Source organism: Hippopotamus amphibius, chromosome 1 (assembly GCF_030028045.1).
Source record: "Hippopotamus amphibius kiboko isolate mHipAmp2 chromosome 1, mHipAmp2.hap2, whole genome shotgun sequence".
NCBI classification, from domain to species: Eukaryota; Metazoa; Chordata; class Mammalia; order Artiodactyla; family Hippopotamidae; genus Hippopotamus; species Hippopotamus amphibius.
Window position 1 is genome coordinate 99,907,222 of NC_080186.1, and position 24,680 is coordinate 99,931,901.

At 52.2% G+C, this 24,680-nt stretch overlaps 1 protein-coding gene across 3 annotated transcripts in view; it reads right to left on the reverse strand.

Annotated features, from left to right (window-relative positions):
* Window positions 1-309: 309 nt before the first annotated feature.
* SYT6 (synaptotagmin 6) overlaps window positions 310-24,680 on the reverse strand; it is a 57,637-nt gene continuing 33,266 nt past the window's right edge. The window contains exons 4-7 of one of the 3 annotated variants that reach the window (XM_057749157.1): window positions 11,680-11,800; window positions 6,998-7,169; window positions 5,483-5,633; window positions 310-381 (exon numbers count right to left, since the gene is read on the reverse strand). In XM_057749157.1, the coding sequence (XP_057605140.1) occupies window positions 310-381; window positions 5,483-5,633; window positions 6,998-7,169; window positions 11,680-11,800 (516 nt within the window). Of the gene's footprint in view, window positions 382-2,106; window positions 2,125-5,482; window positions 5,634-6,997; window positions 7,170-11,679; window positions 11,801-24,680 lie in introns of those variants that run through there. The other 2 variants (XM_057749175.1, XM_057749167.1) reach the window with 2 other exon arrangements.

The window sequence follows — 24,680 nt, forward strand, 5'->3', positions numbered from 1 at the left end:
ACATGGTATTTAATAGAACCAACGTCTGGGCTCTCCTCTGTTTGTCTCTTCTTTTCTTCTTGACAGCAGACCCATAGAAAGTGAAAGAACCACAAAAACATCACCTTGGGAGACAGAAAAGACTAAGACAGCTCTGACCACACGACAAGTGTCTCGGCCTTGACCTGCACAGGGGCAGCTAAGACTCTGGAGGGAGAGGCGCGCTGCCCCCGCCGCCGCCGCCGCCGCGCAACACTGTGTTTAGACGCTTGAACAAGTGCAAAAAGAACGGTGCTGAGTCTCATTGGTGTAGCCCGGCCGCCGTGCAGCTCATGGTGTCGGAGGTGGTTTCGGAGATGGACACGAGCTCTCGCTGTCGAAGCTGGCGGCTCGGCCCTGCCACTGCGGAGAGGAGAAAAGAGCTGCTTACCCGTTGCCAAGCGAAGGGACGTTTCAACTTTTGAAACTCATCCGGCTCATGCACTGAATTCACCTTTTCCCAGCTTTCCCATAAGCTTTTGTGAATTTTGCTGTTAGCCATGCAAAACCATAAGGAAAACAGCTTTCGAGCTTCTTGTTTGGAAGACCTGATTTTTAGAAAAGACTTGCTGCAGAGATGCAGAGATAATGAAAGCTTTCTTTAACGTGCGGAGTGCGTGTGTGCGTGCGAGCGTGCGTGCGTGCGTGCGTGTGTGTGTGTTAGTTAATGAGGTGCTATGACTGGACCATTTCTGAATGCCTCAGCCATTTTTCACACTGAAAATCGGATTTTGTTTAGCAGCAAAAGGGGCCGTGTGCAGAGGGTGCCCTTACTGCCAAGAACCCGCAATCATGAATTATTAGCAATTTGTCTGGGAGCTGTTAGTACAGCTAAAACCCTGATCTTGCTTCAGTGCTGGGCTCTCCTCTTCAGGCTGAGTGTTTCCTGGGGGCCTTCACACTCGACTTGTGACAATGTGGGAGGTGGGAGGAGATGGCGTCCCCCTCCCCTTCCAGTGCCTCCACCTTTCTTCTCCTCACTCTCCTATGTCACGGGCCGCCACCCACTCAGCCCGACTCAAGCCCCTCTGTGAAGATGGTGACGTAATGAGGAGTAATGGAGCGAGGAGAGGGCTGAGGATGGATGACCTGCGCTTGGGCCATCGAACCCTTCTTTACATTGAAAAGCCAAGCAGAGCTGGAGCAATGTTTTCTGGGCAAGGATCTGACCCTGCGAATATTCTCGACCCGTGTGGGGACTCTGTAACTGCAAAGCGAGTCAGTGTCCACTGCTCACTCCATCCTTTCTGGGAGCAGAGGAGACGCGGTACTCTCCTAGGTGCCTGCAGGACAAGGCTCCAGGGAGAGAAGTTAGGTGGGTGGGTGAGATGGCCCTTCTGAACCTGAAGTGCAGCGCGTTCTGCTACTCATGGGCTTTTGGGGTCTCCATGTGGAGTGATGGGGCCGAGGAGAGGTGGACTACGCCTTCGTGTTATGTGTGGGGGTGGGATGGGGAAGGACGCGGTCCCCCCTCCACCCCCCCATCTCACAACACAGCCCTTTCTAGACAGAGCTGAGCCACTTAAGGATTAGACCAACCCATCCAGCATCTCCTGTGGGAACCCACAAATGCAGAGGAGAGACCCAGACCTACGATCGCCTTCATGTTCCTGGATCTAAGGAAAGCCTCTGTTACGCGTCCCCGGGCTCAGCTCCTCACGGTCCCCTAGTAACCTCTGGACAGGCCAACCTGCGGATCTTTACAACTAACCAAAGGCTGGACAGGCAGGTGTTGATGACCACCATTACGTGACCTGGGCCTGAGCAATCTTTGCATGCGAAACCCGGAGGCAGGCCTGGGGGATCACCCAGGCTAACTCTCTTATTCTTGCAGATGAGAAAACAAAGATGCAGAGGAGTCAATGCACAGCTAGTTAGGAGCAGAGCCAGGATCTGAAACCAGGTCTCCTAACTCCACATTCAGTGTCCCCTCCACTCCATCCTGCAGCCACCTTCGCACGTGGACACACCAGGAGGAGAAGGAGACACACAATGGAATAAGAAACCTAACCTCTTTGGGTCCATACCAGGTACTTACTCCTAACTCCGGTGGCAGTCTCTCTGCTTGCAGCATCCACGTGAATGAAATCACAACCGAGGGTTTCCCTGGTGAAATATTTTAGATAAATAAATGCCTGGTTGTTGAGCCCACTGTGACTTCTGACTCAAGTGTTTCTTAACCAGAAGGTGACATAAGATGATTACAAATGCTTTCACTTAACGGATCTTCATTTTAGGAGTTCTACTTTTTCTGTTACAACCTTTAATGTCGGTGAGAGGTACACTGTAAATTACTGGCTTCTCCCCTGGGTAAGCATGCCACTTAAACAACCTGATTGATAGGCCAATTCAGAGGAGGAGAAAAGAACTGGCTACACAGAGTACTTCTTTTTTCCTTTACATAATAGCTCAAAGAGAAGTCACACGGAGCATGTTTATCCAGGACAAATGAAGAAGGCACACTGGCTCCCCTGCCAGCCCCTGATTTTTCCTGTGCAGATAAACAGAGGGAGAAGATGGGGTTCATGGACAATGGGAAGGTGAATGGTTCCTGCAGGCTTATCATGGCGGCTCTGAAATAGCAGAGAATGGGTCCCCGGCACATCAAGGAAGATGATTATTTCAGGGTAGCTGTGGTCCAGGGAAATCTTTTATTGTTCTGAAATGGGTCACATTCCAACAGAGAACTAAAACCTCTGGCAGATGATCTGAATTTGGCCCTTCATAGTAACCTGCCTTGGAGAAGATCATTGGTCAGCCCGGGCTTTGTGTGTGGTGACGGCGACAGCATGCAGCACTGGGCAGGAGTGCTGAGAGGAAAGGGGCCACAGCCGCTGCTGGGGAAGGATGCTCGCTGTGGCTTAATCAATTTTTATTCATGAAAAAAACCCCAGCAGGGAAAAATACCTTTTCAGTTAATTTGTTTCCTCGACCTAATTTTAAAACCCCAAACAAGCGAGCAAGTATGGTGCCCTCTGTTCTCGTTAATAAAAAAGAAATGATCACAGCACTTGAAACTCCTTTAAGAAAGGTACAATATAAATACAGTGCTTTCTAGATATGATGCCATTTATCTTCCCTGGAGCGGGAGAATAAGATTGTTGTGTGTATTATACAAACAGGAGAGACAAGTTCCAGGAGCAAGGTTCTTGCTCAATGTCCAGAACAGGACGAAAAAGAAGGCAGATGTGAGCTCTAAGGATGACTGAGGTGATAAATGTTCAAGTACAATGGATCACGTGAAACACAAAGAGAGTTTACTTAATATTATCCTGGTGGGTTTTTTAGATGCATCTTTATAAAGGTACTTAAACTGTGGGTGCTAAACGTGTAGGTACCCATTTTTACAAATTTGTATTGAAGAAATCCTAAGTTGCCAAGATGAATGTCATTTTCAGCTTCTTCATACAGAGAAATGATCAGCTGAGCAGGAAAAGGAAGGCCAGGGAGTGGAGGAGGGGCCAGTCTCGGGAACTTGGTGTGCGAGGTCAAGAAAAAAGTAAACCCAAAGGATATGAATCAATTTATTCTCTTTTCGTTTTCCATATACTGTTACTTTCCCTTTTCTGTCTCATCAAATATTCATTTTCAAGGGCTTGGTTCTACTTTATCTTTCTTTTGTAGTCTGAACCGGTGAGTCAGAGTTCTCAAAGAAACAGGACTTGAAATCAATTATTTGGGTTAATTAGGTTGTATTCATCACGGAGAGCGACCCGGGGGCCCAGTCCCAGCCCCTCCATGCTACCCTGCACCCTGCCCCCACCTCCAGCCACTGCTGTCCAATTACTCCAGTTTATGTGGACAGACTAACCCGGTAACAGCGATGGGTTAGAAAAGCAGCTTCAAGGTTAGAGAAGCGATGCAAGATGTGGGTTACCCGCCACCTGTCGTCCTGTCATTTTGGGTCAGTTTCCTAAAAAAGCTGAGATGGGAGGAGCCTACCCCCTCATTTTACCAACCAGGAAACTGAAGAGCAGGTGGGGCCGTGAGGTGCCTGAGGCCCTGCAGCCCATCAGAGGCCTCTCAGCTCCCATTCCTTGCCCCTGCCTCTATGCCATCCTGAGCATTTTAGTATCCTTAGTCTATCCTTAAATATCTCCAAAGGATTTTAAAGGGGGGCGGGTGTGCCATGCCCCCTCCTAGATCGAATCAGCCCTGCAGTCCGTGAGGTGCTGGATGTCCACTAGCTGCCCCCTGTGTAGGTGCAGGCTGGTTGCGGGTACCTCACCCTGCAGAGAGGGCTTTCTGGACAAGAAGGGGAACCCAGGAGCTGAGGGGCTGGCCTCACTCATTAAAGCTCCACAGCTGTGGTAAAATCAAGGCAACCACGAGGCAGAAATGTGAGGCCTCCCTGCTGGAAACAGGTGAAAACAGACTTGACCACCCTGAGAAGGAAGGGGAGCTGGCAGGTCCTCTGGGTTTGCTGCCCACACCTTTTCTGTGTCGTAGAACATGGGGAAGGGGTTACTCTGTTTTTAAGGGAGACACTGCCTTTAAGCTGAGGGGCTGTGTGGTTTATTTTTTTATTCGTAGATTTTCCACTTTTTATACAGCTCTCTAGACTTCCTGGCTTGAAACCTATTAAAATGAGTGAACGATCACCTAGTTTTCTAGGATACGGACTGAAGTATAAAATGAGGTTTAAACTTGCCTGGCTACCCCCATGTCCCAAACCATTTAAGACAAAGCGGGCCGGGGAACCACCAAGGTGATAAATGGCAGGATCTTAAATTGGTGGAGTTTGGTGGCGGTGGGGCACACTGCAAGTGTCACTGGAAGCAACATTGTCTTTGCAGTTGAGAGAGAAATAACTAGCTCAAGATTATGCAGCACGTCAGAAAAGGCCAGGACTGGAGCCCAAGTCTCCCCAAGTCTTGGGACTCCCAGGCAGTGCCGTGTCCATGACGTCTCTGCTACGACCCGGCCAGAAAATGTGTCACCCTGAAGCCACACTTGCTTCTCCAGCAGTGGGGAGAACCAGCATTCCCGAGAGCAGGATCCTCTCTCTGGCCAGCGCCATCCACGCAGTGAAAACTGCTACAGGACTGCCTGGTTAGAGCCTCAGGGAACTTACTGCTTCGACAGGGGTGGGATTTCTTGCCAAGTTCTGATCTCACCCTCCTGGGGCTCTGTCCGAAAGGACTGACTTGGCTCAGGGGCTTTGTGAAAGCATTCCGGGCCTGGCACCGTGAGCTGCTGGGAAGGCTGCCTCCAAGTTTTTATTTTCCATTTAGAACTCAGTGTCGCTTTCAATATACTCAACATCAAAGGCTTTTTGTCAAGCAGCTTCCCATCATCTTCGTCCATTTCCTTCCTGCCTGTTACACCCTGGGTAAGAAGCGGGTGTCCCCCGCCACCCCACCAAGGACCCACAAAGGCGAGGTCTCGCAGCAGCCGACTGCCATTCTCCAGCCCACGCTGCCATGCAGCAAACATGCCAAGGGCCAAGCGCGACCTCACCCACCTCTTTGAAGGATTTCTTTACCTCCACCAAGGAGTGCCAGTGTGCGATGGGCTTCCGTGGGTACGCCAGCATCTCATTCCAGTGGTCCCTGCCCAGGCCTTCGGCGTTGATCCCCACACGACAGACTCCTATGATCTCGTTGTGGCCCACTCTAAGGGGGAAACAAAGGGCCCAGCATCGGTGACCAGACATGCTTTCAGAAAGAGAGGTGCCGCAGTCTGGGTCTCAGCCCCGCAGGTCTAACTCAGAATGCTAAGTAAGATCTTTAAACAGATGCTTGGCAGGGCCTCAGGGTATCAGCCTTCTTGGGTGGACATTGGACACAGACAGATGAGCTAAAGGTTCTGAACTTGTTTGGAATCTCAGGACTGCTGGACAGATGGCCTGACTTTGGGGAGTGGGAGAATTTAAGTCTCTTCCTTTATTTGACTCAGTGAGCGCTTGAGACATCAGCCCTATTTGGAAATAAATCAATCAGTTCTGAGTACCATTTTCTTCTTACCCAGCAGCTGTGATGTTATTTATTCACTCAGCAAGAACATCAATCGTCACTGACATTTGTTCACCGAGCACCTACTACTCCAGAGAACTTGTGCTGAAGATCCTGGATTGAGGCTTTAGTGCATCTTATTTTCCTCCTTCAGAGAAAGTGACAACTGGAGAGGAGTCACGGTGGCTAGAGTAGCTGGAGAACGTGTTTGAGCCAGCCTTGACGGGAGAGCAGGATTTGGAAAGTGGAAGAGAGGACATACATACAAGATGGGGGAAATCAAGTTGGATGGATATGCTGGGTCCAGCTCTGGAAGGCCTTGAGAGTCCAGGGGAAGAGCCTGGCCTGCAGGAGCCATTGATGGTTCTTGAGAGGGGCAGGCCCATGAATAAAGTGTTCTTTTAGGAAGATGTGCCTTTGTGTGTTGGCTGGGTTGAGGCAGGGAGTGATGAAGGCAGGGGTCAGCTAGGAGGCGGCACAGACATCCCCAAGTGGGAGTGGTAGCCGGGGTGGAAATGGAGGGAATGGGGAGGAATTCTTTTTTTTTTTTTTTTTTTTTTTTTGCTTTCAGGTCTATCAGTATTTTTTTAAGAACTTTTATTGAGATACAATTGACATACAATAAACTGCATATATTTAAAGTGTACATTTGATTTTTTTTTCTTATTAGTAATGTATATATGGCAATCCCAATCTCCCAATTCATCCCACCCCAACCCCACTAGGGAGGGATTCTGAAGGACAGGCGCCAGAGGGAGGAACGGGATAGTCGGGAGTGAATTCAGGGAAGTTGCTCGGTGGGGCGGCCCCTGATGGAAATGAACCTGCTGGGAAGTGAAGCTTGAGCTTCCGCTTTGGGGGGAATCCATGCTTTTCCTCAAGCTCCTGTACCCTCCTTGGATGGAGCCAGATTTGAGGCCGAGTGCCTGAGCCGTGAACCACGAGGTCCAAGGTCAAAAGCCCCACGCTGTACTGGGGTGGGGGTGAGGGGCAGGGAATCGTGGCCCTCAGGGACCTGTACGTACCTGTCATAGTCCATAACCGAGATGAGCAGGCTGACCTGATCCATATTCTCCGGGGGGATGTCGAAGATGATGGCCTCATTGTAGACGGGGTTGAGGGTGTTCTTCTTTATGGTGGTTTTCTTTTTCTTCAATCTCCGCCCGTCACAAAGCAGGGACACTTTGACATACGGATCTGTGCCAATGGGGGCAGCGGGAAGAGGAGGGAGCGTGTTAAACAGATGTCCTCAAACATCATGTGTGACAGAGGCATGGAAGCCCCAGACCTGCTGTTGTTCTCAGATGGTTTCCGTGGGTTGTTAAAGTAACGAAACCACCTTGCATTTATGTAGCGCACCTGTCTCTGCGGACGCTCCGTGCACAGAGTTTTAGCGACCTCAGGCTTCTCGGGAGAGCGCTTAATGGACTTTCACTAATGGGGAAGCTGACCCCCAATCAAACAGGATACCTGCCCATGGGTATGCAGTTCACGGCCCTGAATCTCAGCTCCATGGTGGCCAGCTGGCTCCAAAGGGTGGTGACGCTGAACAAGGCACTCTGTTCCTTTCACCCACTTGGAGCCTTTTCTCTGGGCGGGGGGGGGGGGGGGGGGGGGGGAGTGGTCTTGTCAGCATGACTAACCAGAGGATAAAGTGGGCAAAAATAGAATTGATGACACCCAAGGAGTAGCAATGAGACAGAGTAAATGAACAGCGACAGTCACGATGCTTGTCGGGTCCTCTCCCCCGAGGCCAGGATTATGGGTCTCGTTGTCCCATCAAGCTCATTTCCACCTGACATCAGGGAAGGGGTAGGAGTCCTGCTCTCTGCCTCCCCGGAAGCCGTTTCCTGCCCACTCGGGGCAGCAGAGGATGAGGGGGCCATGGCTGGGGGAGTGAGCGAGGCAGCCTCCTGGGACTCAGGGTGGCCGGCTGCTGTTTCATCTCTCAGTGGGATCTTGGAATCTCTCCAGCCCTCAAGAAGATGTCTTTTTACTGCCCTCCCATGCACCTCCCATCTTTGTCTCTTCTTTAGTTTTCTGAATGGGTATTTCATGGTCAGCTTCCTACCCTGAAATTTTCTACTCATCCAAGTGAAGTGACACCTATTGTATCTCATCGCGCAGGTGTCTCGGTCACCGTCATAATTGCTATTTATGCTGCGCAGCTCAAGAAATGGGAGGGCGACTCACAGGTAATAACAGCTTTTGAGACACTGATGTGCTGAGACACCTTCTTGCCCAGAAGCCAGGGCTCCTGTGACTCTGTCAGGAGGTGCGGGCCAAGCAGCCTCTCCCAGCGCCTCCTTCACAGGCGTGGGGCTCTATCTCCTGGGCACCCAAGTGCCCACGAGGCCCTCATGCTCCCCGGGGGAATCGTTCAAGGGGCAGAAGAGGTGCACAGCTTTGGGGAAGCTACAGAGAACTGTGACACCTGATCAGAAACTCAGGCCTTAAAGGCAGTTCCATAGACGCCCACACGCGCCGCTGACTAACCCACGTGACAGCAGCAGCTGTGCCTTAGCCATGGGGGCACTTGGGTTTATGGGGGACCTGGGGAGACCATGAAGTGTTTAATCACCCTGCTGTCTCTGACGACCCATTTGCAAGGGTTCTCTCTCAGGAGGGTGTTCAGTAAAAAGGAAGGAGGAGTTCCTAGAACTGCTGTGAGACAGCTTTCTCGTGTCCGCAGGCTCCATTCTCTGTGGATACAACCTGGACGGTGTTCAGGTCCAAAGAGACAGGTGGGAAAGCTACTTCCGAGACTGTTGTTAACACGGCAACCTCAACGCTCCTGAAGTGTGAACATCGCCTTGGAAAGTGTCTTCAGGCTTGAGGCTGCCCAAGTGCGGCATCACCCCCTGCCGTGCCTATTTCCATACACTCCCACAGTGGAGCAAACGTCCATGTCGCCAGGCTTGGAAAGATGGGACAGAGCCACCTGTCCCGTGGGCCACTAGGCAAATGCCTGATGATTAACTGGAAGATTCTCAGCTTCCTTTCCCACCTCTATTCACTCCTATGAGGCATATCTAATTTATAAAATTCAGTGGATGTTTCCCTTGAAGGAACCCATAGTCTCACCATCATCCAAGAGGCGAAGCAGAGAGAGGACTGTTCCCTAGGGTTTTGGCTCTGGAGCAGAAGCTTGTGCTTCTAATGGAATGCTGGCTCCAGACGACCTTTGAGCCTATGATGTGTATGCAGCTGAGGGAGGGGCACAAAGACCAGAGCGTGTTTCAGCCTCCTTGTCATGAGGCCATCATAATTCCGCATTTAGTATGTGCCAGGCACTGCTCTGAGAAATTTACATATATCATGTTATTTAAACCTCATGTCAATCCTGTAAGATATTTATCATCATTCCCCTCTGACAGATAGGGAAATTGAGGTTTGAGAGATTAAGAAACTTGCCTAAGATTTCAACTTAGGTCTGACTCCAAAGTTTACGTTTGTGACCACTAGACTCAAAGCAGTACGGACCAGATGTGGCAGAGATGGGTGGGTTTACTCATTCACCATCCCTTTGGGGTGTACTGATCCTTATTATTATTTTGTATTATTTTTTGTTGTCATGGTTCCAGCAGATAGGCTTAGAGAATTGATTCATGGCTAGTTTAGATCAAGGAGAATAGGAAGATCCTTGGTTTTAGAAGTCAATATCATATAAATCAAGAACAGGCAATGAATGAGCTCCATCTAGTCCCTAGTTTAGTCCGACATTCAGGCAGTCTGGGCTGAAGGCAAACTCAAAGTTATCCTCCAAAACAGGAGATCTTGTTTGAGAGGCCCCTGGTGGGTATGTCCCCACTACATCACCCTCTGACAAAGTTCTTTAAGCTAGAAGTTCCTTCATTCATTCCCTCATTCATCATTCAATACATACTTATTCAATGTTTATTGTATTCCATGAACTGTCCCAGACCCTTGTTACATCGATGAATGAAATAGGAATCCCTGGCAAAAAGAGGACGCCTGAATTTTCAGAATCAAGCTGAGATTTAATACCAGATGCCAAACCCAGGTAGGAAAGAGAGGTACTCATGAGAGGGAGGTTAGAACTTAGCGTGAGAAAAATCTCTCACCCCTAACCCTCTGATGTGGAACAGCCTTTACGATTACTTTGGTGGCTTCGCTGTAAGCTCTCTCTCTAGCACATCAATTTAATTACATCAGAGAAGATAGTGTGGGGACTTGAGTAGCAAAATCCTATTTCCTTCAGCAGTCTTGAGAGTCCTCCGTGAACTCCCGTCCCCGCACACCCTTATTTTGACAGTAAAATGAAATCTACACGGGTTGTATTTGAGGAGGAAGCCAGCTTGCTGCTGCCTAAGAGCTTGGCACGTGTCGGGACAGGTTCTTTAAGCTCCTTGCCGCGTGCTGGTGTGTGGCGGTAGCTTCCGTGGAAGGAGAGGCGTCAGGGCAGGAGGTATCTGGGGCAGCTTTTGGCCGGGAAGGCATGAGCGCTGCAGTGAGACAGCGGGGGCTGGGAGCAGAGGCTCTGAGGGATTCAAAGCCACAACAAATACACCTTACTTCAGCGTTTCTTGACCACCCTTCCCTGAAACTTCATTTTTCCAGGTCTAACATCTCATCTTCTTCCAACTGCTCCAGGTTGGGCCTGGGCCCCAGATGTTTCCAGAGGGCCCGTCACCTCTTTATGGCAACTGTGATTATACTGAGGAAATAATTAATGAGTAAAAGGAAACAATCTTCCATATACTCCCAGCCAAGTTCAGAGGCACCTCTGGAGTGGATTTCTGTTGCTAACTGGAATCTTCAGAGGAGCCTCTTGGGTAGGGGTCTACAGAAACAAACCAAGCTTTTCCCTGCCTTTGCTGCTGACTGCAGCCCAGGCTGTTCTATGTGCCTGCTCTTTGGGATGCTCTAGCCCAGTTCTTGGGCTAATTTGAAGGAGGGAGGCTCCTGGGACTCCTCTGTTATATCAAAACTCAGAAACCTTCTCTGACAATGACTTGCGGAACTGTGGAAAAGGATCAAACCTCTGACACTGTGGCCAGCCTGCAGGCTCTGAGGCTGCGTCCAAACAAGCATCTCCTTGGCTGCTAGGACAGGACTCCTTGCTCCTGCTGTACCTAGCAGCTCTTCTAGTGCTGAGACAGAGACCCAGAGCCCAGCGGGAAAACCTCAAATGCAAATGCACGTTGCTTTTCAGTGGCTCTGTTCCTTTGACTCAGTCTGCCAGGCTGCCGCAGGGCTGCGTGGACCTACAAACACTTAAGGCACTCAAACTTGACATAACCCTTGGAAGTCCTGAGGCCTCACACAAACTAGAAAGATTTTCCTTAATTTTTTTCTCCTATTTATTGGCTTCTCATCCCCTCCATCCTCAAAGAGAAAGAATGATAACAATAGCTAATATCTACGGACGGCTTATTTTGTCTCACATATTTCTAACGTTTATGTGAATTACCTTGTTTCTCCTTAAAGCAATCTGTGTAAGGTTTTTTTTTGTTGTTGTTGTTTTGTTTGTTTTGTTTTGTTTTTTTCAGATCAGGAAACCAAAGCTTTACACAGCAAGGAACTGGCAGAACCAGAATCCAGAGCCAGGCTATTTGCCTGCAGGGCTGTGCTCCCATTCTAAGAATACTGACAATTCTTCCCTCTTCTCTCTAAACATCTTTCCCCATCCTAATGCCTGGGCTGCTGGGAGGCCGCGTGGCAAGCACTTGGGTAGGAGGGGTACCTGAGTAGCCTGTGATGTCCATCGCCTTGAGGTTCCGACACTTGATCACGGTGAGGGTGAGCCTGCCTGCGGTGGGCAGGTAGCAGAGGGAGAACATGATCTCTCCCAAATCCACGCTTTCCTGCAAAGAAGCAGAAAAGAGGGCATATGAGGGCCATTCCAGAGCCCAGGAGAAGGCTCTCTGAGGGAGAGCACTGTGTCTTTTAAGGCCTGACGTTCTGTCCTCCATGCTGGGAGTAACTGGGTATAAAAGGCAATGATAACAACATTGGCTCTTCAGTAGAACTTGTCCCCTTCAATATTCCTTCTCAGCTTTGATCAGACTTGGGTCCTGGTCCTCCCCCTCCTGCTTTGGCCTCACCTGCCCTACCTATGCCCTTTGGCTGTGGCCTCCAGACCACCAGGCCCTTTGGGGCCCAGCCCTATTCTCCAACTTACCCTTCTTAGTCACTGGACCCCTTGACTCCCCACCCTGCCTGGCCTGGGGTCATGACAGTATTCTGTACAAGACCCACTCTGGCGGTCAGGGGTCCCCTCTCCCAGCATATCTGGCTCTAGCTCTCAGCTCTGTCATTCTTCGTGAGTCCTTCTGCCTTGGCAGCTTCCTTGCCTCTGCTGAAACACATCTAGCACTCCAACTTCCAGGCTTCAGAGTGAAAGCACAGGGAATCAGGATCTGCCCAGAATATGGTGCTGTCCAAGACGTACACTTGTCATGCCATGTTCGTGCCTAGTCTGAGATCCACTTTGTCCTTAAATGTGGTCTTGCTTTAGAAATGAACCCAGCATGGAGCACACACTCTGCTGCCTCTCCTGCCCCCAGAAGCATCATGACCAGGGATCCCAATCCTAGAAAGTTCCTGAGCAACAGAGAATAGGAAAACTTCAAAGATGGTAAGCATGGCCAGCTGTTGAATTAAACAGCCCTGCTGGACTGTCTCCTATTCCCGCTCCACACCTGATGAAGGAGGGCGCTGTTACTGCAAAACCTCTCCCTCAGGCTCTGAGGCTGACTCGGGGCACCAAGACATGGAGATGTTTCCTCCTTTAATGCCCCCAGACCCAGAGCGGAAGAAGAGGAGGTCAGGGTTTGGGGTGGCTCTGATTTCAGATGCAGACATCCATTTGTTCATTCATTCAGTCCGTCAACAAATAGTAATTGAGCACCTGCTACGTGCCGGGTGTCACCCTGGGTACTGGAGAGATGGAAAAGAACAAAACAGACAAAAATGGCTGCTCTAATGGAGCTTATGTTTTACTAGGGCAAAGGATGAGAGAGAAGGTAAATAAGTTAGTAAAAAGGATCAAGGAGAAAAAAGTAAGGCAAGGAAAGAGATTACGAAATGCTCATGGATGAGGCCAGAGCTGTTGAAATTTTAGGCTAGCCGGGGAGGCCTCTGGAGGAGGTGACTTCTGAGAAAGAGACCAGTCAAGGATGGCTTCAAGGTTTTTGTCCCTTCTGCTCACAAAGAGCCACCCTCTAATGGGGACTCTGAGTGACCCCGGATACTTGGCCCCGCCTGGAGAATAATCCCCCACCCCTTCCAGAGCCTGTGGTCCCAACGCTCTCCTCCAGGTGGCACTGATACCCACTCTTTCCCTAGCCCAAAACGTGTCCTTTTTTAACCCACTCCCGGATCAAATCCTGGGAGTCGCGGGTGAATCCTCTCAGCTCCCTGGGCAAGGAGGTGGAGGAGGTGGGGGTACTGGAAGTGGGTGTGCGGGGTGGGAGGGTGGTGTCTGGCCGGGGCGGAGCTGGACACTACACCTCCCACCCCCCACCCCCAGCATACGGAGCCAAGACCAACGCCCGTGAGCTCCTGTGCCCCGTGAAGCTCTTTTGTGCTGGGCGTTTCCACCTTTGAGGCTCACGGCCACTGTGCAAGGCAGGGAGCCTCGTCATCAGTCCCTGCATCTCACAGACAAGAACTCACTGTTTCACCTCGGCTGTCAAGTCCTGCCCAGGCCTGTGGGGCTGGTGGGAGACATAGCTGGACTCCGACCCTTAGGAGAGCAGTGCCCTCCCAGCCCACCTAGGGAGCATCTCAAGGGAACCCTGGCTCCTCTAGACCTTACACCACCACTTCACCTGTTCCTCTATTTGCATTTACTGAGAACCTGCTAGAGGTACCATGTTGTGTGGAGAGTGTGCCATCCCCGGCAACACACATGCAGCCTATGGGGTGCGACCAGTTAAATGAAGGCGCCGGGATCCCCGTCTCCCTCAGGTGAATCTCCTGTCTCCAGAGTCCCCTAGTCCAGGGAGGGAGACACAGGAAGTGGCCTGTGACAGGTGTTACAGGGGTCGCCTCAGGCGGCAGGGGTCGAGTCAGCAGCGCACCTGGCTGAATGTTCCATCTCTGGCAGCAGCACGGAGGTACAAGGAGGCCCCCAGCTCCCTTTATTTCCTTATAACTCTCCAAGGTTCAGTCCTGCCCAGAGTTAGAGAAACTCAGTAAGAGCAATAAGAACCAGGGTTATCACAGGCGTACTGTGTGCCAAGTCCTCTGCTAAGTTATCTCCGTGAGTCTCACCACAGCCCTGTGAGGTAGGAAATCTTAGCATCCGCTCGCACACAGGAGGAAACGACAGTTTGGTGGAGTTAAGCAACTTGCCTGAGGTTGCATGACTAGCGAGTGCCAGGTGTTCGTAGACCAGTGCTGCTGCCGGGATGCTCTCCGTGGCTCCTCTTGTTCGGCTTCTGGAATCGAGGCCCATCTTCCTAGCTTGCTTTCTGAACCCTCAACAACTGGGTCCTGTCTTACCTCCTCACCTGATTATTTCTCTCTATTCCTCTATGCCAACCCTCTGCTCCACCTGGCTGGTATATCTTTGGTCCCTTTGGCCAAAATGCCTCCTCCTCTTTTCTTTGCTTGGACAATCCCACGCATCTTCTAGGACCCAGGGATCCTCGCCCAGGGTCCAGCCCACACAGAGCACGTCTCCCCTACATCCCTGCAGCACATGTTGTCCCTGAGTCGCTCACAGGTGTTACCGAGTCCCTGCTTGGCTGCAGCTGGGCCCTCCCATGGCATCCAGGGACTGGAGGCCCCTTTGGGGCAGGGGTTTCACTTTATACCTACTGTGCTTGAGAGATGCCCCATAGCACAAGAGGAGCTACACACATCCCCAGGACAGATGGCTACATTTGAGCCAGAAGAATCCGCAAAAGAAGTGGTTCTCAATGTTAGAGTTACCATCATGTTAGGGCCCTGGTAGGGAATCTGAAAGCTCCTAGGGCCCCTGGGAGAGGGCGTGAACAAAAAGCTGCTGTCGCCGTTTCCCCACACGGAAAGTCTGCGGATGCCGAGTGCAGCGGGGCCTTCTAAGGCTGTCTTGTGCAGGAATCTGAGTTGATTTGTTTGTGAGCTGGGGAGACTTGCCTGGGGATGTGGGCGATCCCTCAGGGTAAACAGAATCGCCTGGGGCTCTACGGGCTGCCCTCAAGGACCGCTCCCTCCAGGGAGAGCACCCACCCCGCGGGCCCTTCCTTTCTCGGTAGAACTGTGGCAGCTGGGGGCACACGCAGTGCTGAGTCTGCAGCGAGGTTTGGAATCCCCCCACCCCCATCCTGGTCCCCGCACCCAACAGTGAGCCCCACCCTCCATTGTTGGGCCTGGACAGGCAAAGGGAGTGGGCCCAGGTCCCACTACGATGTGGAGGCAGAGAGGAAACTGGGGCCTGGGCCCGAAGCCCAGTCCGGGACATTCTGCTGTGGGTGCTTGGGCCTCGCGGGGCCTGATGGCAAGATGGGATGGCTGCTCTTGGCTCAATGGCTCAAGGTGGGCATTAATTCCCCTGCACACGTAGGCAGGAGAGGACTGGATTATTTGATAAAGGAAAATAAATAGGTTACTTTTGAGTAAATAGAGAGACGGGGCTAAGCAAACAGGCAGTCAGCATCTCCTGGTAGCCACCTTCCTCTCTGGAAAGCCAGGCCCCGCTCGGCCCCATAGGCGACCTTGCCGGGTCCTCTCAGCACCACCCCCTTTCTCAAGAGGTTTCAGCCCCAGATCCTGCGCACCTTGCCAGCCTTTTATCCTCATTAGGGATGTTTGCGACTTTGGCTTTAATAAAACCAGGGGTGACCAGGGGCTACAGAACAGCCAGCGTGTTATTGCTTTCATCTTCACCCTCTGTCAGGGGAGACAGCCGTAGGGCCCCTGACTGGTAATGAGCTCCCTGGTGCTGGAGAGGTCACTGCTGTCCAGAAAGCGGCAGAATCCAACTTGACCCTCTCGACTGCTAACCCGGGGGCTGATAGGGTGAGTCTGAGCTGGTAAAAACCTTGGTGAATGCTTGGATGGTGTAGGCCTGCAGCCAGGATGCTGGCTCCTGGTGAAGTCTGTCCTTAAGTGCATGCAGCCTGTCCACCTACATTGCTGCCCGTTGTACAAGCGCTGTCCCCTGGCTGTAGTGCCCAGGCAGCTGAGCAGTAAGATTTGTACAGGCCCATCTATTGCACAGCATGGCCGGTGCTGGTTCCCCAGCTGCCCATCTGCACCGGCTCATTAAAGCACTTCGCTCTCCTTGATGCACTCACACAGCCCTAGGCATAGAAGAAAAATCCTATCCATGGACTGCCCAGGAAAGAGCAGTGAACTGCAAGTCAGGAGACTTGGGCTTTAGTCTCTCCACCTCTAACTAGCCCAGAGACATCGGGCTCATCATCTCCCATCTCTGGGCATCGGTCTGTAAAATGAGGGCATTGCACTAGATGTTGTAGCCTTAAGGCCCTGCCAGCCATAAAAACCAAGCATTCAAACTGGAAAATCCATTGTCAACCATCACCAACTGAGTTGGCCCAAGGATGTCTAACTGGTTTCTGTCTATTATCCACCTCAAGGTACCTAGCAACTTTGTTTTGAAATCCAAATGCTCTCATTCCTTCGGTTTCCACTGCCCCCCAAGTGTTTTGTTTTTCTCCAGGGCTAGCCTTCTTCCTCCTAAATAGGCAATGAGTGGCGTCAATTCCTCAGCGCCCGTCTTGGGAATCCAGGCTGAGCGAAGCAAGAACGATGCTTCCCCATCTCTTAGAGAACACTTCTAGTCTCTTAATCATTAAGTGGCTTGTCTGGATCTCTCCTCATCAGCGGAGAAGCATCCGCTACACTTTCAGAAAAGCCACAGGAGAGTAAAAGGATCTCTGAAGCACTGGGCAGGAAGTGCTGTTAAGTTACCCTGGGACTGGGGGGCTGGACCAGAGATGGGGTAGAAGCCAATTTGGCTCCCGTGGGTAAGGAAACAGCCAGTGAGCAATCCTTCTGTGTAGAGCTGGGGCTTGGAATTGGGGGTAGAGATGAGCCAGAGGTGGAGGCTGGACGCTGATACGGATATCTGCCCTGACAGCACTCCAGACCTCTTCAGAGCCCACGCCACGACCATAACGTTTACGTCGATTGTGGGGATTATATGATGAATGCTGTGTTCTCAGTAGACGGTGGGCTCTTTGGGAGCAGGGGTGGGACCTGGTATTACTCATCATGTCTAGCCCCCCACGTCTAGCCCAGGGCCTGATTCCCAGTAAAAGCTCAGGAAATACTGGCTGATGAAGGAATGGTTGAGCCTGTAGATTTGGGGTCAGGCAGCTCCGGGTCCTGGTTCCAGCTCTGACGTTTATGAGGAGTGTGACTTACTTTAATCCTCTCATAGTCTTGGTTTTCTAATCTGTGAAATGGGGCTAATAACAATATCTACCTCTTAGGGTTGTTAAGTAAAGATTAAATGAGAAAATCTGGGCAAAGTGCTTAGCATAGTACCTGGCACAGAGGAGGCACTCAGGAAGCATTAGCTGCTATTATAATTATTACAACTATAATGACCACAATGATCAAGGGTTCGCAGTCGGTGCAGGGACAGGGGAGAGAAAGGCACACGGGCAAGCAGTGGTATCTGGCTTGATCAGCACTGTAAGACAGGTGTGGACAAGGTGGGGGAGGTAGAGGAGGGAGGGATGAACTCTGCGAGGGGTCTCAGGGCTGGCTTCCCAGAGCGGGGATCCTGGGAAGGACCCTGCGAGGTGAGGGAAAGGAGTTTATAGCAGAGGAAACCAGTAAGCGCATTCCAGGCAGGCGGTCAATGGGCACGTGAAGACACAGAGGGGAGGCGTGGAGTTCCACGTGGCTAGAGGGCAACTTGGACGCAGGGTGAGAGCAGCCCAGATGAGGCTGGGAACAGGGCAGGGCCCATGTGTCTGCCTCAGGGCCTGCACCTAGCAGTTTGCCCTTGACCCTGCAGGCAATGGAGTCCCTACTCCTGCTCTTCCTCCCCACTTCCCTTTCAGTCCACAGCGTCGCCCTCCACCCAGACACCTACACCAGAGACCATCTTCATGTGTGTCATTTATTCGTTACCCGCCTGCCAAATGTTCCCGAGCACGGGAGACGGTAGCGGTGAGACAGACAGAGTCCCAGCCCTCCAGGAGCTTGTATTCTGGGGGAGGGAGACAAAAATAAAGCAAGCAGGAGGGTATCTGAGGGCGCTGAGTGAACCAGGGCCAGGACAGAGGGTAACGAATGGGCAGCGGGCAGTGTAGACACAGTGGTCGGGAGGGAGGCGGGTCGGCCCAGACCGGAGGGAGCGGGGAGGTGGCCGGCCAGGAGGGCACGTGGGAGTGGCAAGCTTGGGGAGGTGGGAGGCAGCTGGGCTGGGCAGCAGCGTGGAAGGGAGGCAGGGCCAGTCTCAGAGGCCCTGGAAGATGTTTGGGTTTTCTCCCCTGTGAAAAGCAGGACCTCAGCAGGCTTGCAGAAAACGGATGGCTGGGGGAAGACAGGAAGCCAGAAGGATCCTAGCTTCCCCGCCCTCCTGCAGCCTCCACACCCAGTCAGTTACCCAGCCATGCTGTTCTGCCACCTGAGAGTCCGCAGACTCTGAGGCCCTCCCTTCACTACCCTCCCCTCCGCGCTGCCTTAGCTCTGCCCTGTGCCATCTCTCGCCTGGACCTCCCAGCTTTCTGACTCCCTCCTGCTACCCCTCCTACCCTCCTTGCTGTCAACAGGGGGTTGTTCTCCTGCTCAAAATCCTTCAGTGGCTCCCCATTCCATACCTGTCTTGTAATTGAAAAACTTCTTCAAATGCAATATTGTTAGAAGTCCGAATATATACAAGGGATGAAAAGTGGCTTAGAGACGAGGCACCCAGAGCTCCGACCTCCAACCCCTCAGCCTACCCCCTTGGAGCTTCTAGGATTCAGCTTGAAAATCACTTACCCACAGCATCAAGTGGCATTCAGGTTTCTTCATGATTTGGCCCTTGCCTTTCTTGCCAACCATTCGCGTCCAGGTGCCCTCTTATGGGCTGTCCTGTTCTAAGTGCTCATACGTACTAACCCATACAAATTATGAGATGGGTGCTGTGATTATTATCTGCATTTTCTACATGGGGACCCTGACGTACAGTGAGGCGGTGCCTCTGGCCCAGCACACAGCAGCTCCATGGCAGAGCTGGGATGTGACCCCAGGCAGCCAGGCTCGAGAGCCCACAGTTTCAGGCACTACAGCATCTTGCCTCTCTGTAACTGCCCCTCCTAAACCCTCCAGGTTCTTTTGTACCTTCGTGCCTTGGGCCTATTCTTTCCACTGCCTGAACTAACCTCTCCCTCCCTCTGACTGTCCCGGACAACACTCGTCTTTCCAGCCCCGTTGTCCTGCTCCCTCCTCTTGGGTCACCTCCCCTCACTCCTCTGGTCAGAACTGGGGTGTCTCCCATGGCCCCTGGGTCTAAGGCAAGACACATCTGAGATGATATCAGCAGGATCTGGTGACCCACTGGGCGAGGGACTGCGGCGGAGGAGGGTGGAGACTGACACCCCACCCGCCCCGCGCCCCCGTGGCTGGATCAACTCCCTGCTGGGGGAGGGGAGCCGAGGGGGGTGGGCGCGTCTCCTGGGGTGTGGGGAGGGCGCTCCTGCTGTGAGCACCGCTGGCTGACGGGGCTGTTCCCTGCTCCTGGGCTCGCAGGGCTGGGGAGAATGCCATCCAGGGGTGGCCGGGGTGGAAGGGCGGGCTAGTCTGTTGTGCTGCTCAGGCTCCCTGCTGGGAGCTGGGGCAGCTTCTATTTGTTCTGACTTCCATGCCTGCTTTTTCTCTCAAGTGCTTTCTGCCCCAAGGGCACTGCAGCGTTATGAATAAATGATCTAACAGAATGGAGGCGCCTTAAAGGAATTCCATACCTTCCTATGTTGTGGACACAGGCAGCCTGGGACCCACCCAGCCCGTGGAAAAGAAGGAGACCCTCCAGCTCACAGGGAGCGGGGAGGTAAGGGAGGAAGTGGGTGAGACCCTCATGGTGGGTTTGGTCCCGGGGACCCCTTGAGACACCACAGCACGTCAGTGGGAGGCGAATGTTTCTCTGTCTGAGCATCTTCAGGGAAACAGATGGCTTTATTTAGGAAACTTTCACAGCCTTTCCTTTGTGAACCTGCCCTTGAAAAGAGGTTTGGTGTTTCACACGCACCATTACTTTTGGGCAGATATCCATGAGTCAGAATCACGCTGGGAGGTGCAGATCTCTTCCTAATGACTTTTAAAAAGGTGGGCGGAGAGAGAGAGGGGCCACGAGGGGGTGGAAGGAGTGTGAGGAGAGCAGAGTCTGGGGAAGTTCTAGAAGAGATGGAGGCAATGCCTGGTCGAGTCTGAGAGTCTGCACCACAGCCACTTGTCTGCAAGAGGCCAGGGCTGAGGACCTCACCTCTGCTCTGGTCCATCCACAGGCGTCTTCACTAATGACAGAGAGGCGTGAATGGCACATCAATGAATTTAATGATGAGAATCTGTCTTCATTTCTTGCCTCAGTGGTCCTGCCGTGTGGCTGTCAAACAGCCTTCAGTTTCCCCAGGAGAGGGCAGGCGGCTCAGCAGCGAGTGATCTGCTCTCTGTCCCAGCAGGACTGTGGCAGCAGGGCTCTCAGCTGGAGGGAAGCTGCCCTGGTCCCAGCGGGACAAGTCTCCTGGGGCAGTAGAAGAGTGTTTCTGCAAACAGGTGCCCTGGGGATGCCAACAGGCAGGGCTTTGGTCCCCGACAAGGGCACATGCTTGAACCACCAAAGACGGGGGCTTTAGCTTCTTGATGTCTTTGCTGACCTGAAGGTTTAGGTTTCCACCTGTCTCCTGCTCCAGACCTCTGGGTCTTACTGTGCTGGGGCTGCTCTGTGAAGACCCTCTTTGCAGCCTTTCATGGAGCTGCTCATGCTGCTCTAGAAGCAGTCTCTTCGTTCAGTTCTCCTCCCACCTCTGCGGCTACTCCTTCCAGTCCCTGCTGGATCCTCCTCCCACCCTGCCTCTAAGCAGTGGGTTCTAAACACTCATTCTCTCCTCGCTCACCCACAGTGCTAACACCCATCTCCATGCTCATGACCCCCGAATTTATGGTGCCTTCACAGACCTCTCATCTAGACTCCAGACTCATAGGTCCAACACAACATCCCATCCTGGATGTCTCACAGAAACTCAAACTTCTCAGTTGCTCAGGGTGAACTCTGAGCTTCTGTTTACATTTTCCTCTTGTTTTCTCCAACTCAGGAAATGGCCCCTTCATCATCCAGTTTCTCCAGGCAGAAACAAGACCTCATCATTGATGCCTGCCCTCCTCTCTCCTTTGCATTTAGTTCATCACCAAGCCCTGTCAATTCTATCTCAATTCAATCTTGAGTCTACCCACCTCTCTCCACCTCCAGTGCCACACAGAGGGCGAAAATCACCTCTCACCTGCTCACGTGCCACAGCCTCCTAACAGGCCCCCTGCTTCCTTTTGTTCTCCTGCCCCACTTTCCACACAGCAGCCAGAAAGCACTTTCAAAACTGTGAGATGGACCATGTCAATACTCTGTTTGAAAGCCTCCACTGGCTTCCCCCGCCCTCACCCCCCTCACCATGGTAGAATAAAAGCCAAAGACCTACAGGGCCGTACACGATCAGGGACCAACACCTCCCCCCCACCCCCGCAGCCCTCCCCACTACGCATTAGCCTCTCCTCTCGGGCTCGGGCTCGGGCTCTGTCAACGCCTCAGCTGTGCCCCCAGGACTTGGTACATCCCCACCCCTGCTGCCTCCGCTTGGTCATTCTCTTCCCAACTCTTCACCCGGCGAGTGTCCTCTCATCCTTCAGGCTGCTTCCTCCAAAGCCACAGCGCCTGTTCTAGACTGTATGTCCCCAAAGGACAGGGACTGGGTCTGTCTTACCAGGGCCAGGACTAGGGCAGTGTAAACCAAAGTGCCCAGGGTACAAGAGCAAAGGCAGTGGAGGCCTGCATTCTTAGCTTCACTCATTCATGCCTCCTAGAGCGAATGCCTCCTTAAATTCTGCCCTCTTGGTGCCTTGCTTACCTTACCCTGGCCCCTGTCCTATACGTCACTCCTCACTCTGTCCCTGGACTGAGCACAGTGCCCGGTAAATAATACAGGCTCACCAATATTTGTTGAATGAGTGAGCAACTCAACTTTGTGGGGTGTACCTGCTTAGAAGGGGGTGAAAAGGACAGGTGCGGGCCCTTGCTTCATCTCAGCCTCGGGGCTGTCTGGCAGTGTCCCTGCGGGTAATGAGACGTGGCTAACAGCTCAGGGTGGCACCTCACAGGGTGTTGTTCAGGGTGCAGGCTGGAGATCTCTTGCGTTGGACTCACTTGGAGAGGTGGGGACTTATCTCCTGAGCTGCACCCCAGGTCCACGGAGTCAGGATCACTGAGGGTGGCGCCTGCATGTGTGAATGATTGACAGGCTTCCCAGGTGATTCTTAGGCATCCTCAGTTTGTAACATAAGGCAAACGAGGAGACTCCAAGGCTGCCCTGAACGAGACCCTATCAGAGTCTCTGTGACATGGAGCGTGACCACAGTCATTCAGTATCAGTGTTGCCAAGCAGAAGTCAGGATCGCAGAAGGGCCTGGTCTCCTTTGTTAGGTGTGAGCAAGGTTCCAAGGCATCAAAGCCACGCTCATCCACCTGGAGCGCCTGCTCACCGCCACCTTTTCCCTTTTCCCTTTTCCCTACGTACCTCAGGCAGCCCGCAGAGCTGAATTTTAGCAAGCCTTACCCAGATTTTAGATGGTTTAAGAAAACTGGACAGTGCTTTCAAAAGGTCTGACCCCAATATGTAAATATTCCTTATAGTGGTAGTTCTCCAAGTGTGGTTCCCTGACCAGCAACAGCACGTGGAACTTGCCAGAAGTGCAAATTATTGGAGCCACCTTCACAAGGGGTGGGCCCCAGCACTCCCAAGTTTTAACAAGCCCTGTAGGGAAGTCTTAGGGGCTGACAACCATTGCCTGGTGGAGTCAGAAGAAACCATGGAGCACGCACACTCTGGCCGGGATTTTGACGTTTCTTCCACTTTGTCTCCTATCTTCGTTATCAAAACCAAAGTCAAGAGAGAAGGGGACTGAGAGATATGGAACATCTGCTTGTCTGTAGAGATCATGCTGGGTATGTATCATACTGTACTTAATTCATTTCATTCACACAACATTCCTGGGAGGAACCCACAATTATTGCCGTATTGAGGATCACAGAGGTTAAGTAACCGCCTAGGGCCACAGAGTGATCGACCAAGTCTGGATTTGGACTCCCTTCTGCGGACTCCTAAGGCCTAGCTCTTCTCCTCCGTGCCACGCAGCCTCCTCTGGAATCGTGCTCTGCTCCACCTACCTTCTGCCCCCGGTTATTCAGGATCAGGTGGGCTAAGGACTCGTGTGAGTTTCAAAAGCAAAATTTCTCAGTGTTCTGGAAGCGAGAAGCCCTAAAGCAGAAGCCTCTGAGACTCGGAGTCATTGCTTCCCTCTGCCTGCCCTAGTCTGCTTCCTCTTGAAAGGGGACAATGTGGAGGAATCCACCTCCTGCTGGCTTCACCCAGCCCGCGCCGCATCCTGGCCTCCGTCAGCTGTTCCTCATGAGATGCACCTGTATGTCATCATCTCCCCCAGTGCTAAGATGCTCCAGTGGACACTGCCTTGTGCAAGAAGGGTGGGAGAGGAGGAAGCTGGGCCAGCAGTGGAAGGACCCTGGGCTCTCTCTGCATGGACCTTCCCACCTGAACATCTCTGGGGTGCAGACATCAGGTCTGGGACAAGGAAACCCTTCAAAAAGAAGTTTGGGGCAGGTAAAGTGTTTCCCTCTGTCTCCTGCAGAGTTGGAGTTATTTTCCTCACTTTTGTTTTCTTGCTTCCTTAGATCCTGAGGTGGGGTGAGGGGATGGTCTGCAGTCCCCGTGGGCCTCCTGGGAGAGTTGCAGGCATCATATCTGGGGATTCACTCACTTGGTGTGAGATCTTTGTGGGTCAGAGCAAGACAACTCCAATCACATGCCACTAGGCAGCAAGAGACCATGAGTGATTGGTCAACTCATCCAATCCTAGCTTCTAAGCAGGGCCACATTAAAAGCAACAACGGAGGCCTCTTTTAAAAACACCTCACTCTCACCTTTTCCAGTGTTCCATTGTACTGGAACTCAGGAAATTCTCCTTGACATCCAATCCAGTGCCTCCCAGGTCACGTACACCCTTCTCTCCTGGTTCCCACCTGCTGTTTCATCATAATGCAGACATTATGCCTTCAGAGTCTTGAAGACAGTATCAGTTTTGACTGCCTTCTCCAAAACTGCGAAATCCAGTGCCTTTGGACTTCTAAAGTTTCCAGGCCTTTGAGTGGCCCTCATCTAGACCCACAAGAGTCATCAACAAAGAACTCTCGATTTCGGGGGCTGGTGGGAAGCTGAGGTTGTGGCTCTTTATCCACCCAGAATGGAGAGAATCACAATTCTGCTACAAGGGAATGAGTACAAACAGCCCCAGTGGGGGATGCATGGGGTTTGGGGCAGAACCCAGGGTTCAAATCCCTACTCTACTGCATTCCGGCTGCATAACAATGAACATCATTGAACTTGACACACCCTCTCTGACGAGCATCAGCTATCCTTGAGGCGGTTCCCTATTGGGCAGCTGCTCTAAGCCCCTGATTTGGAGGCATATGAGGAAACCACACGGAAGACTTTGCCAGCTGCTTTTAGAAAAATC